The following is a 12,456-nucleotide window of genomic DNA, read 5'->3' as shown; positions in this document are numbered from 1 at the left end:
CTCTTCCCTCCTCCTCCTCCTCCTCCTCCAACCCGGAGAGTGCGGGATCGCGAGCGGACGGAGACGGCTGCCGCGTCCCGAAGTGGAAAATTCAAGAGAGGAAAATATACGGGACCACAAAAAAAAAAAAAAAAAAAAAAAAAGGCAGAAAGAGCGGAGAGAGGGAGAGAGAGAAGTTTCAGCGGCGTGAGACAACTCTTCGTCGTCTGCTCGGCGTTTTAGTTTCCAGCGTCTCAGCCTTTGAAACCCATTTTTTTTTTTTTTTTTTTAAACGAGCCGACTACTTTGGACTCCGCAGCTCCTTCCTTCTCTCTCCCTCGAAACTCAACCAAAAAAAACCAACCAAAACCAACCAAAACAAACACTCCCAACTCTTGCTCTGCGCACACTAAAAAAAAAAAAAAAAAAAGGGGGGATATTACCGCACTTGTGAGCTGTTATTCCCTCGGAGGTGAGTGTGTTTTTTTTTTAATTTATTTTATTTTTTAAGTTTGGCAGAAGTAGTAGCCGAAACTTTCACAGTTGGTTTTTTTTGTTGTTGTTGTTGTTTTTTTTTTTGCAAGCAAGGGACGGTGGGGCGGAAACGGTCGTTTCACCTGGAACTCAGGTAAGTCGGAAACCAGGTAGGCCTGGCGTTAGCTTCACTTAGCGCGCTCGTCAAGTTATTACGACGCGGTTGTGGGGCGCGTTTAAAAGCTCAGGGCGGTTTGTTTTGTCACATATGCGGGGTTGTTTTTTTTTATTATTTGGTCACACTTTGCGGTGGGTGTTTTCTTTAAAAAACAAAACAACAACAACAACAACAACAAAAAGTCGTTCGCGTCGTTGCGCGCGGCTCCCTCGGTGTGCAGCTCCGCGTTAGGTTGATCATTCAATATTCAAATATGGAGCTGAAGGAAACCGAGGCTGTGACAGCTCCTCTCGGATTCATCTTTTTTATTTTTATTTATTTTTTTTTTTTTTTACGTGATATGTCTTCAGTGTTCGGGAATGCGTGTTAACTGGCACATTAATATGCCTTAAGTAAAAAAAAAAAAAAAGTAAAAATGTTCCTTGGTCTCTTACGGTTGTGTCATGTCAGGAAAAACAAGCAGTCCAAGCGAACTACCAAGTGTCATGTGTTTCGGTTGTGGGCAGAGAGGTTTCGTGTTGCATAATTATGCAGGCCTTTAAAAAAACAAAAACAAAAAAAACAAAAGGTATATATATATATAAACACACGTTTCAGAACCTCACTGTGCAGAACTGGTTTCTCCCACTTGAATTGATTTCCGTGTTAAGACCTCCCCGAGCAGCAGACCTGAACCCAGTGGTGATGAAGCCATGAGATCATCGGCCCTCACAGACACCACGCGCACTCGTCCTTTTATGAGGATGTTTTGTGGGACATTTTACATTCATTGACAAGATTGGTGAAAGGCATGCTGGAGAACCAGTTGTGACACAAGGCCTTCTCTCACCTCTTTTGTTTTGGTAAGCATGTTGAGCAACAGATTGCCTAGAATACGTGCACTTTGATTGGGTGGTGTGTGCGCTCGGTGCGTTTGGTCTTAGATCAGCTTTTGAGGATGAATAACGTAACCCAGAGGTTTGCGACTTTAAACGTAATTTTAAACTGAATTCATTTAATTATAAATAAAGTTGAGGATGAAAAAAAAAAAGGAAAAAAAAGAGGAGCAGGGTTTGTTGGTCATCATCACTCTTGATATTTCTTGGCAAGCTGTTTTCAAGTGGAGGGGACATTAAGGAAGCAATCGTAAGAGTGGAGGGGAGGATGTTATATTTCAATCAGATTCTATTCAGTGTGGGATCCTGGAACTCGGCTTTTGTTCTCCCTCTTCCTCTGTTGGACGCAGTAAGAAATAATGGGTGACTCAGCGTGGTGCGGGGTGACCTGTTCAGTTTCACAGGGTTGAACACGGTGACCGTGTGCTGGAAAGCCGCAAGCCCTTGAGCAGGAAGCCCACACAGGAAATGACCGCTGCATTGTTGCCCGAAGTCTTAAACCATGTCTGCAATCTGGAGGGAATTGTACAATCAGATTTCACCATTATTATAGGCTTTTAGCATGCGGGGTCACGTTTTATTGCTCCTTGTTGTACATGCAGGGGCTGCTTTGACTGAGGCTTTCGTAAATGCTCAGACTGTGTTTACCCAGTCCTAACGCTTAATTAAAATAAACAGAGTGACGGAAGAAATGGGGGAAGCTGTGTGTTAAATCCAAGAACATTTAAATATTGTGCCGACACTGGAGAAGAAATAAGAAAAATATGACTTCATTCCTACATTAACCTCATGAGTCAGTTTTCTAAGAAGTTTGCAGGGCTGCATCTGAAATGGAGATAATTTTTTTTTTACCCAGGGCTAAAATAAGACATGGAAAATTTCAGTAATTGTCCACTTTTTAATTGTCTCATAGTGATCATTGTGTCCCGTTGAGGTATTTGGATAACTAACCCTCAAGTCAATTTCTGACAGGAACACCTGGCAGAAGGAATGCTGCAGCTTTAGAAACTACAATTCATAACCACAAACACAGTACAATATGTGACCTTGCTCAGCAGTTTTTACTCCATTCATTGAGAGACTTTTTGCTTTCTCACAAATGTAAGCATAACATCACCCAGGTAATTTCCAGATGGAGCTAATGAATCACAAACCAGATGTTAAAAGAAATAGTTTCTCAAAGAACTTGGTTTACATAAAAGCTCTTCTTAAAACATTTATGTCCTCGTCACTCCAGTAGCAGTATACTTACATTTTACACGACATCTAATTACATTGTCAGGCAGCAATTCAAGTTCATGTGTGGTTTAAACCCCCCCCCCCCCAAAAAAAAGTGTCTCAGTGGGCGACTTAAGTGTAGGTGTAAAAGATGTGTCATAGGACGTCAAGTAGGACTCAACATGGCTCTGAGGTTATTTGTCTGAAGTTAGCAATGAATTATGTACAAGTTTCTTCTTAAAAACAAGATGTAATGCGGAACACACGGAGGGAGCACACGCGCAGTGTTTACTTGCTTTTGGACGCAAGCTCTGGGAAGGAAAGCCGTTCATCAACAGTGAGTCACAGTTGAGGAGTAACAGGAGGATCCACTCGGCTGTCATGAAGATGTATAATGCACCGGCCTGATGGAACGATATATTGATCCGCAATGAGAAAAAGAAGGCTCAGAAGTTGTAGAGAGGCTGAAAGCTGTCCCATGTTCTTGTGCAAGTCATATTGTATTAAGCAATTCTTCCATGACGAATTAATTAAAGGCTGCATATTACCCTTGAGCAAATGTAAGCAAGTTAGGGGTTTTGAAAAAAAACTGCTGTGGAAAGAATTATTTTCTTGAATTATTAGGACGTGAGCGTGAAGCTAAATTGCCCCATAAAGGCCTCTTTATCCTCCCAGTGCTTCTTGTCTCTCTCTGGTGTTCTGGCAGTGTGTGTCTATTTTCACATCTCAAAGACATTGAATTAGTGTGACTCAATTTCCCGCAGATTGATTCATCAGCAGCTCTTGGCATTACCATATAAAGGAGATCAATCGGATCATTGTTAATGAAGCTATCCATCAACAGATCACTGATAGATAAATTAGAGCATTGGGTTCCCTATGCCTTCACGTCAAATGTGTCTGCATTTTGCAGATTCCCCGGGTTTGTCAAAGCTGCTGATGCACTACACGCTCTTTTGGCTGACGCTCCAAGGTGCAAGCTTTCGTGTTTTCCCCATGACAAGGGGAAATAAATTGAGTCATTCCTGGACTTGGCTTGACAAGTGAGTGAAAGTCTTTGTTTACAAAGGAAGACTGGACTTCCTACAGTGGCGCTCCTGAGAGAAAAACGGGAATTGACTTCTTTTGTTTAGCTTCTGTTTGATTCTATACTACATCTCTGGCAAGACTTCCATCATACAGTGAGAGTGGTCGTTGCTTAGTTTTTCACCTACGTAAATTTACAACAAGCCACAGTGTTTCTGTCAGTGCTTCCTTCTTAGATGAATATAAGTAAATAATATTACATAAGCACATTCAGTAAGGGCATAATTCAGAGTTAGTTGTTCTTACGTTGTTGTTTTCAATTAATCTTGAAGTTAATATCGCATCACTGAATACTGGTAATAAAGTACTTTTTAGATTATCTTCTTTGCTATTTAATTTTTATTTATTGATGTAGTTGGTGTAGTTTTGACAGTTTGATGTTCTTTGCTGTGAAAGATGGTTTATGAACAAAAGATTAGGGTTAACCCCATCGGGAGGCCAGGTAACTGGAAGTTTGTGTGGTTCATACTCGCGGATTAAATACAAAATTTGAAAATATTCATACAGTATACAACAACAAAAAAAACCCACCTCAGCAATCAGCTGCGTATGATGCACAATGCAGTCACCATTCACACTTTAAAGATGAAAAATGTTGTAATTGTGTTAAAACAACCAGCATTTAATAACACCAAGTGACATTGAGTGAAATTGGATCACTTTTTCACTCGAGAGTATTTAACATGTACATTTATCAACTGTGACTTAAAGCACATACATTTCCAAACTCCGTATAGAATCCCTATTGGTATATGATTTTTAATATGTTCTGACGTTTCGAGTGTAGCTTTTACCGTTTGAGTGTCGTGCTTCACTTTTGTAAAATTGTACCTCACTGAATATTACATTCGGCTGCAGTTGTGACCTAATTTCCTCTTATCTCCTATCAACACTGATCTTGATCTGTCACTGTTGCTGGTAGTTGAACTTTGCTTCATTCCTGTGTGTGTGTGTGTGTGTGTGTGTGTGTGTGTGTGTGTGTGTGTGTGTGTGTGTGTGTGTGTGTGTGTGTGTGTGTGTGTGTGTGTGTGTGTGTGTGTGGTTCTAAGTGTCAGCTTATGGCTGAATTGAATTGAAAAAGGCAGGGTCATCTGAGCCATTCATTGCAGAGGATCACCAGTGTTACATTTATTAAAGAGAGAACTGAAGTAAGTTACTTGCTTTATAAGACCTACCTACAGAAACTGGTGTTGAACAAAGAAGTGGTGAGTGTCAACATGGCCTCACTGTCGTTATATGTTGGCATGAAGCCAGAAAGAAAAAAAACCTTGACATGGAGAAACTCATTCACCACTCCGAGTTGGAAAAGGATGGGTGTCAACAACAGCCGTCTGGGCTTGCATCACACAGTGTTGTAAACCTGGCTTCGGCACAATATTGTCACCAGCCAGCTCCGTCATTTTCTCCACCCACGTTCATAAACAAGAAAGCAGATATTTCACAGTTAAAATTGGTTATGAAGGATCTGTTTAAAATGTTTGAGAAAAGGTTTTTCATTATATAATTCTACAACAGCACAATATGAAACGCAGTAAGAATGTGGGCAAGCCACCTTTGTGCTTCATTCTTTCCAACTCCTCGCTCTTTCACGTGTGTCCATGCTCAAAGTTTCAGTGCAGTATTTGCCACTTTAACCTTTCTGGATTGCAGCTCAGCCAGTTCATGTCTAAACATGTGCTTGTGTCCTGTAGTGCAGACACGACATGGTGTCTATCACATGATGTTGTCAGATGAAAGGTGTTATGTTCATTCTGATAGACCTCAAATGTTTTTTTTTTTTTTTTTTTCCTTGGCTGGGGAAAACAAAAAGAGATGTGCAGAAATAGTTGTTGAGTTCTTCTCGGCAATGTTCTCATCATAAACAAAAGTAAATGAAAAATCGGTGAATATGATGTTTCTTATTGTTAAGTAGATGTATTACTTCCCTGTGTTTTAAAAGTGATGCTCTTTGCCCCTACGCAGCAAAGTATAATCTTTAAAAATCATCATATCATTGAACTGTAGTCAGCAAGTGCCACTTTTGATCAGACAAAAAGATTGGTTAACATAACTGAAGTTGGCAGGCTTTTCAAATGGACCACTGTAATGCAATAACATGTCTAGGACCATGAATGCAGAGCCATATCTCTTGCTGTTGTCAGCAATGTCACAATACAACATGCGCTGACTCCAATCTCAATGCTATCAGCTTGACATTGAATAATGTTACGCCAGGATATGTGGCATTGTTTTAACTCGCTGTTAAATGCGTATGGTATGGCTGATATGATACCCTTCTTTAAATGTCATAGATGAGCGGTCAATTTACCTGGAGTGATTGTTGACACCACGATTTTGCAAGAATAGAATAATAATCATGCTATTACAACATAAGAATGATTCATTATTGAAACGTATCCAGGCTCTCCAGTTGTCATTGTGCAATATGAGATATGCGAGTCATGAAATTGTTGTTCCATTTCATGACGTGCTGACTTAAGTTGATGTCCATGCTTTTTCCTGGAGACGGCTCAAGATGTGACCTAAAGGTTGCACCGAGGCGTTCAGGTCGTGCGATGTCACTGGTAAAGGTGGATCGGACAGTTTTCCCGCTCGCCACTCCAGAAACTAATCCAAAAGCGCCGTTTCCTCAGTAACTCTGAGCTTAAGTGATTGCTTAGGAATGCTGTTGCTATGGAGCCCAGTTGCAAAGTGCAGAGGCATTAGCATGTTTCGTTGAATCATGTGAAGATGATTGTCATGCTACAATGTAGATACTAAACATGAGGTTGTGCCATAAACCCGCTGTAATTGCTGCGACATCTTTATCCACCGAGGATTCCTAAAATACCAGGATGGCAGTGCTGTCCAACAGGTTTTGGCTGAAACTTTTTCTGCTTCTGGAGACTGTCACAAGAGGGAAGTTTCATTGTTTGTGTTAAGTAGGGCAGTATTTTTTTTTTTGTCCTCGCTCTGAATAACAAAGCGTTTGAGGTTTATTCTTTGAGACTGTGTTTTAGGTGTTGGGGTCTATAAAAGGATGAATCCATGTTGCGCGTTGTTGCTTCGTTGTACTTTTATGGGGCTGGAGGTGTCTCTACTCCAACACGATTTCAGTTTGCCATGACGGGCTTTGTCACCATTTAGGAAAGCATAAAAAATAATAACTTGTGAAAATCCCAATGAACATATCCAAACTTCCAGGTTGTGGGGATGTGGGCCTCTTGAGGCATTCACTAATGTAATAACCTAGACACGGCTCCCCCTGCCTCGCTCAGCACAAACACACTCATCCATCAAACCTCTCTAGGTAGTCCTGTGTTCAGCCCTGCTTTCGTAGGTGCACAATGCACATTCACTGCAGATTCTGCTCAGTGTGTTGGTGATTCTGCATGTACGGCAAACTGAACTGCATCTCCAGTGGTTTGTTCCAGTGTCCTTCCCGGTTCAACTCAAGTCAAAGAAAAATAGGCCAGTCTCTTTTTGTTGTTGAGCTTATACAAGAATGACAGCGTCAGACAGAGTTACAAAATGTGGACACAAAGCATAGGATTAATATTAGTAACGTGTGTACAGATGTTTTCCCTTCAAATGTCTGTTGGCTGTTATTTAGGAAACAACGAGATGGATTTGTTTGAATGTTAATGTGCAACCGACGGTAGGGCCGACCCCCGTTTGACACACCTCCCTTGTAAAAAAAAAAAAAAACTTGTAAAAGTTAATGTATAAACGTTGTTGACATGTCTTTAAAAGTGTCGCTGGACATTTATCAGGAAGATGAGATATATATATAGTTAATTTTTGTGTTACGATAACATCATTTGGTCATTTTGTAAAACTATTACAATAATGTGTTCGAGAAAATGAAAAGCTTGCATATTGTAGATGATTAAAAAAGACATTACTCATTGTGAGCTCCATAATGACCTCTCAAATCTCATTTCATTTTTTTCTGTATTTCTCTAACAGAGCTCAACTACCTTTGCTGTCTAGCCTGGATACAACTGTACTATGGGTGAACTTCTGAGAGGAAGAATTAACTGCAACTGGAAGTCCTCAAGAGCAGCAGGACCACGTGGTAGTTTTTGAAAATGATTTAGACATGTTTCCTCGTGGTCAAAATGCATCTGCTCAGAAGTTTCGAACGACTTCTTATCAAAGGCTTCCCAAAAAGAAGACGGGGGTGTAATTTATTCTGTTAAATTTTTTTTTTTTTTTTTTTTTTTTTATTCAAAAGACTTTTGAGTATCAAAGCAAGAAGGACCTTCTCAATGAGCTGCAGAAATGGGCTAGAAGCCCATGTGTAGCAGGGCAGCTGCTGCAGCTTGCTGAATACCTTCGCCTCAGACTGTTGGGGAGTCACCCCTTCAGGGGCTCGGGCATCTGATCCCAGCTACAACCTGCCCTGTCATCTGACCATCCCACCTGTCTAAAGGCACACTCCACTATCCAATGGCATGGGTCAAGTTCTTCAGGAAGCCGGGGGGCAATCTGGGGAAATCGTACCAGCCGGGGAGCATGCTGTCTCTGGCCCCCACCAAAGGACTGCTGAACGAGCCGGGCCAGAACAGTTGCTTCCTCAACAGCGCTGTGCAGGTAGATCTGCTTCATGTCTCGTTTGTTGATAGTATCAGTTTGTGTTAAAGTTGAAGGGAGTCTTGGGACAAAAACTAAAACTCTCCTTAAACATAAAATATTTAAAGCAGAGCAAAAGTAGCATTTGTTGCATAAAACAGGTGCACCTAACTTTTTTTAAAATTTTTTAATTTTTTTTTTTACTGCTTGCATGACTTTATTTATTCCCTTGTTGCTGTCATCCTCCAGGAACTGCACATGTTCCAACCTCTTAAAATATGAGCATCATTTATTTAGAAATTTCAAAGCTTAGTCACTGTCCAAGTTTGTCAGAGCTTCCCAGCAATGTATTAATGCACTTGAAGGTTGCTTTTGACTAGTGGGAGACCGGCAACCAGTGAGGTCATTCTCAGAGATTGTGACTCAGAGGGTGAGACAACCGATGAGCTGGTTGAAGATGATCGTTACCTTCGGCTTTGTATCCGTCAGGGAGATGTTTCTTCCATCCAGTCCTCCTTTTCATGACCTTGGAGACTTTATCCTCATGCCTAAATGCCACGTGTAACAAAAGACCCCAGGATGTTAAGTTTTGTTATATAATGAGATATTTCCTTTTGAAAAAAACCCAACTTGCATTTGCTTTTAATCATTATTTTGTACTTGGTAGATGGATTAGAAAATAGTTTTTCCCTTTTAGTACTTATGACTATGTAAGACATGTTTCAATGTAAGAGCAAGTATAAATCTTACAGTGCAAAGGCAGCCTGATGACCTCTTCCTCTTCCTCTTGTGTAGGTACTATGGCAACTAGACATCTTCAGACGCAGCTTGAGGCAGCTACCTGGACACTTCTGTCTGGGAGAGTCGTGCATTTTTTGTGCATTAAAGGTGAGGTGCAATCAACAGCACGTGAATATAATAAGATCTAGAAATTTCCTGATCAAGATTTGTTCCCCCCCGATCAGAGTCATTTAATAATGAGTATCTGCAGACACAGAGTCCTGATCCGCTACTTTTATTTGACTGAATATTACAGCAGCAAAGTGCACACTTCAAGTACATTTAAAATGATTTAAATCAATCCAGTGTATATGTGTGACAATTGAAGAGAAATGTCTGAAATAATATCTTAAGAAAAAGTTGCCTGAATCCAAACTGTTCGCAATGTTTTTTTTTTAATGATATTTCTTTTATTATTGTTAAGTAAACAAACAAAAATACGATATTTATTTGATCATAATTCCACACAGAGCAGCATGTTGTTTTTTTCATGTTCTGTGTGTGTGTGTTTTTACAAAATAACCAATCATAGCTGGTTAAAATTTATAGCGTCCTAAAACAAGAATGAGGATAGTGATAGTGAGGGTTGAGAATTTGGAGCCGACCATGGGGGCTTATGCAAATTAATGCCATGTTGTTTTGTCAATGTCTCCCATATTTTTCTGGAGCAGTTCTGTTGTTTGGAGGGAGTTGGTGTCTCTTATAAAACAAACAGACTTCATCACAGTATCAGATTTGTGGTATTGAACGCAGCTCTGTTATGTCCACCAAGCAAAATGTTCACGTTGCAGGCTTCACAAGTGGCTGTCATGCTGCTTTCATTTCCCATTTTTAAAATATTGACCCACTGCACGCATTTAAGCTGCTCGTATGCTACATGCCAGGGCACACTTCCGCTTCCTGACACAAATTATGCTTTCTGTTGATAAAATCTGTTTGCCAGTTGATGTAAAACAAAGGATTGGGGTTAAATATGGCTTAGTATAGATGATACCGATCCCTTAAAAAAAAAAAAAACGCCTTGACCGGCCCTGATTCAGATCTTTGAGGTCGGCTTCGGACATCCCAAATCAGAGTTTAAAACGGGGAAGTAACGTGTAGTTCCTGGTTGTCGTGATGAACGTGTGACTCGTCAGGTTACACATCCAAACTATCTACTGACTGGGGAATGTGACACAAATGCTTTTTGTAAACGCAACATCCCATTGTCCACGTGCAAATGAGTTCTTCCTCTCTACTTTAGGGCATATTCTCCCAGTTCCAGCACAGTCGGGAGCGAGCCCTGCCCTCCGACAACTTGCGTCACGCCTTGGCGGAGACCTTTAAGGACGAGCAACGCTTCCAGCTGGGCTTCATGGACGATGCCGCAGAGTGCTTTGTAAGTTCCTGTGGCAACACGGCTGTCCTAAAAGGGGGGGGGAGGGGAGACTCGCGTACCAGGAGGGATGTGTGTATGTTTGTGTGTTGCCCTGCCACACAGTCGGGGTAATGCATTGCAACAAACTGTTTGGCGAGGTCACTGAAAGAGCTTCTGTCCCTCCCTTCCCCTCCCATCAACCCCTGCCACATTGGTGCCAAATATCATCATGACAGGTTATATAAGCGCCAGAGTTGCGTTTGAACCTCTGTGTTTTGTGCTGCCATATTATGTCACACATTTTTTTGGGGCCTTTTATGATTCAATTTCACGCGTCCTTTATTGTTTGTACGTATCTGCTCTTTTTTTTGGCACAAAAAAAAAAAAAAAAAAAAAGCATTGTTAGGCCACAACTTGTTTTTTTTTTTTTTTTCATTTATTCCATTTTTATTTTGACTCCAACAATCAACTAGGAAACATATCCTGTTCTTACCCCGTTAAACAGTTTTCTTTTGTCCATCATGATTAATTAGTTTGTTTTCTTAAGATACTGGTCTCTTCTGCTGTATAATTGTGAACCCAAACAGCACAGATGTATCCTGATCTTTATCCTACAATCATTGTTTATCCGCTTAGGAAGCCCAGTTACACAGTAATGGATAAACAAAACAGAAAACCTAACATCTCGTGTTCACAATCTTCTCCTCTCGTGTTCCAAAGTGTGACTGTACTGTCACTTTGCTTCTCCAGTATAACTACATGTAAACCTATCATGCAGACACACTACTTTGTTTCCTACTTTGTGTGCAATGTTCCCACATACAAAAACTCAACGGCAACTTTTTACTTCTAAGACTGATGCTTTTGTGCCAAAGTGTCTGTCTTTTATGGACAATCTTAATTCTCAGTAGCACACAGATCTTTGCCCTTGAGCGTCCACCGTGTAATACACAGGCAACAGTGTGCCGGTGGAGAATTTATGTGTGGAGTTAGCCAGTGTCAGATTAACAGACTGCGAAGTTGAGCCTGTGACCTTTGCAGACCTACCTGGCAGCCTTAATATTTTATAAACTCACCAGCAGTCTGTTGAAACAGGAAGAAGCTAAAATGGACCATTGCTTGTTTTTGTTTAAATGTGTTCTTTCTGTCGGGAGGGTTAGAACATGACTCCTAAAACTGTTCTGAACTGAACTCTTGTTTTGAAACGGTGTGACTTATGTGAAATATTTTTGTTTTATGCCAGATGCATTTCCTGTTGTGTTACAGGAGAACATACTGGAGAGGATCCACCTGCACATTGTGCCTGAGGAGACGGACGCCTGCACATCAAAGTGTTGCATCACGCATCAAAAGTTTGCCATGTCGCTTTATGAGCAGGTCAGTACTAGGTTGGAAATCATTCATCAGTGTTATGAATGGTGAGGACGTTATGTGTTCATTCAAGTTCACACATTTTAGGAAGAGGTGTTCATATTAATTTCCTGCCTCTCTTTTTTTTTTGTTTTTTTTGCTACAGGTGTTTTGTTTCATTTAATATTTGTGTTTGCACAGCCTCTCGCCCGTGTTAGGATTAAGCAGCACACACACACACAGAGACAGGTACATGAATCACTGTCTGAGACAATAGAAATCCAATCCGTCATGTTTTGATACTGGGTCGCCCCCAGTGGAAAAATGGAGGGCGTTTCTGGTCAGATTCCACAGTGCTGCAGCAGCAGCAGTATCAGATAAATCACAGATGGTGGACACACAAATTCCAGCGCAGCGCACGCACACACACACACACACGCACACACGCACACCATCACCCTGCCCTGTGGCTCTGATGCCCATCACCGATTCGGTCTCTGTCCCGAACCAGTTCTTTCTCTGAATCAAACAGATAATACGCTTTTGGACTAAATCCCTTTGGGGCACAGTCAGTGGATTTTGTTCCACCTGAACTTCAGGGCACC

General features: G+C 41.0%; 1 protein-coding gene across 3 annotated transcripts in view; it reads left to right on the top strand.

The window, feature by feature from the left end:
• Positions 1-12,456, top strand: part of LOC138624714 (inactive ubiquitin carboxyl-terminal hydrolase 53-like) — a 31,438-nt gene continuing 18,982 nt past the window's right edge. The window contains exons 1-5 of one of the 3 annotated variants that reach the window (XM_069705145.1): positions 1-451; positions 7,759-8,385; positions 9,160-9,252; positions 10,388-10,522; positions 11,768-11,878. In XM_069705145.1, the coding sequence (XP_069561246.1) occupies positions 8,242-8,385; positions 9,160-9,252; positions 10,388-10,522; positions 11,768-11,878 (483 nt within the window). In that variant the 5' untranslated portion in view covers positions 1-451; positions 7,759-8,241. Of the gene's footprint in view, positions 452-489; positions 608-7,758; positions 8,386-9,159; positions 9,253-10,387; positions 10,523-11,767; positions 11,879-12,456 lie in introns of those variants that run through there. The other 2 variants (XM_069705146.1, XM_069705147.1) reach the window with 2 other exon arrangements.

The sequence above is a fragment of the Brachyistius frenatus genome, unplaced genomic scaffold, assembly GCF_029030835.1.
Source record: "Brachyistius frenatus isolate BFR_SWC_R1_liver_20210118 unplaced genomic scaffold, ASM2903083v1 Contig_54, whole genome shotgun sequence".
Lineage (NCBI taxonomy): Eukaryota > Metazoa > Chordata > Actinopteri > Embiotocidae > Brachyistius > Brachyistius frenatus.
The sequence above is the reverse complement of the archived record's forward strand: the minus strand, read 5'-3'. Positions and strand labels throughout refer to the sequence as shown.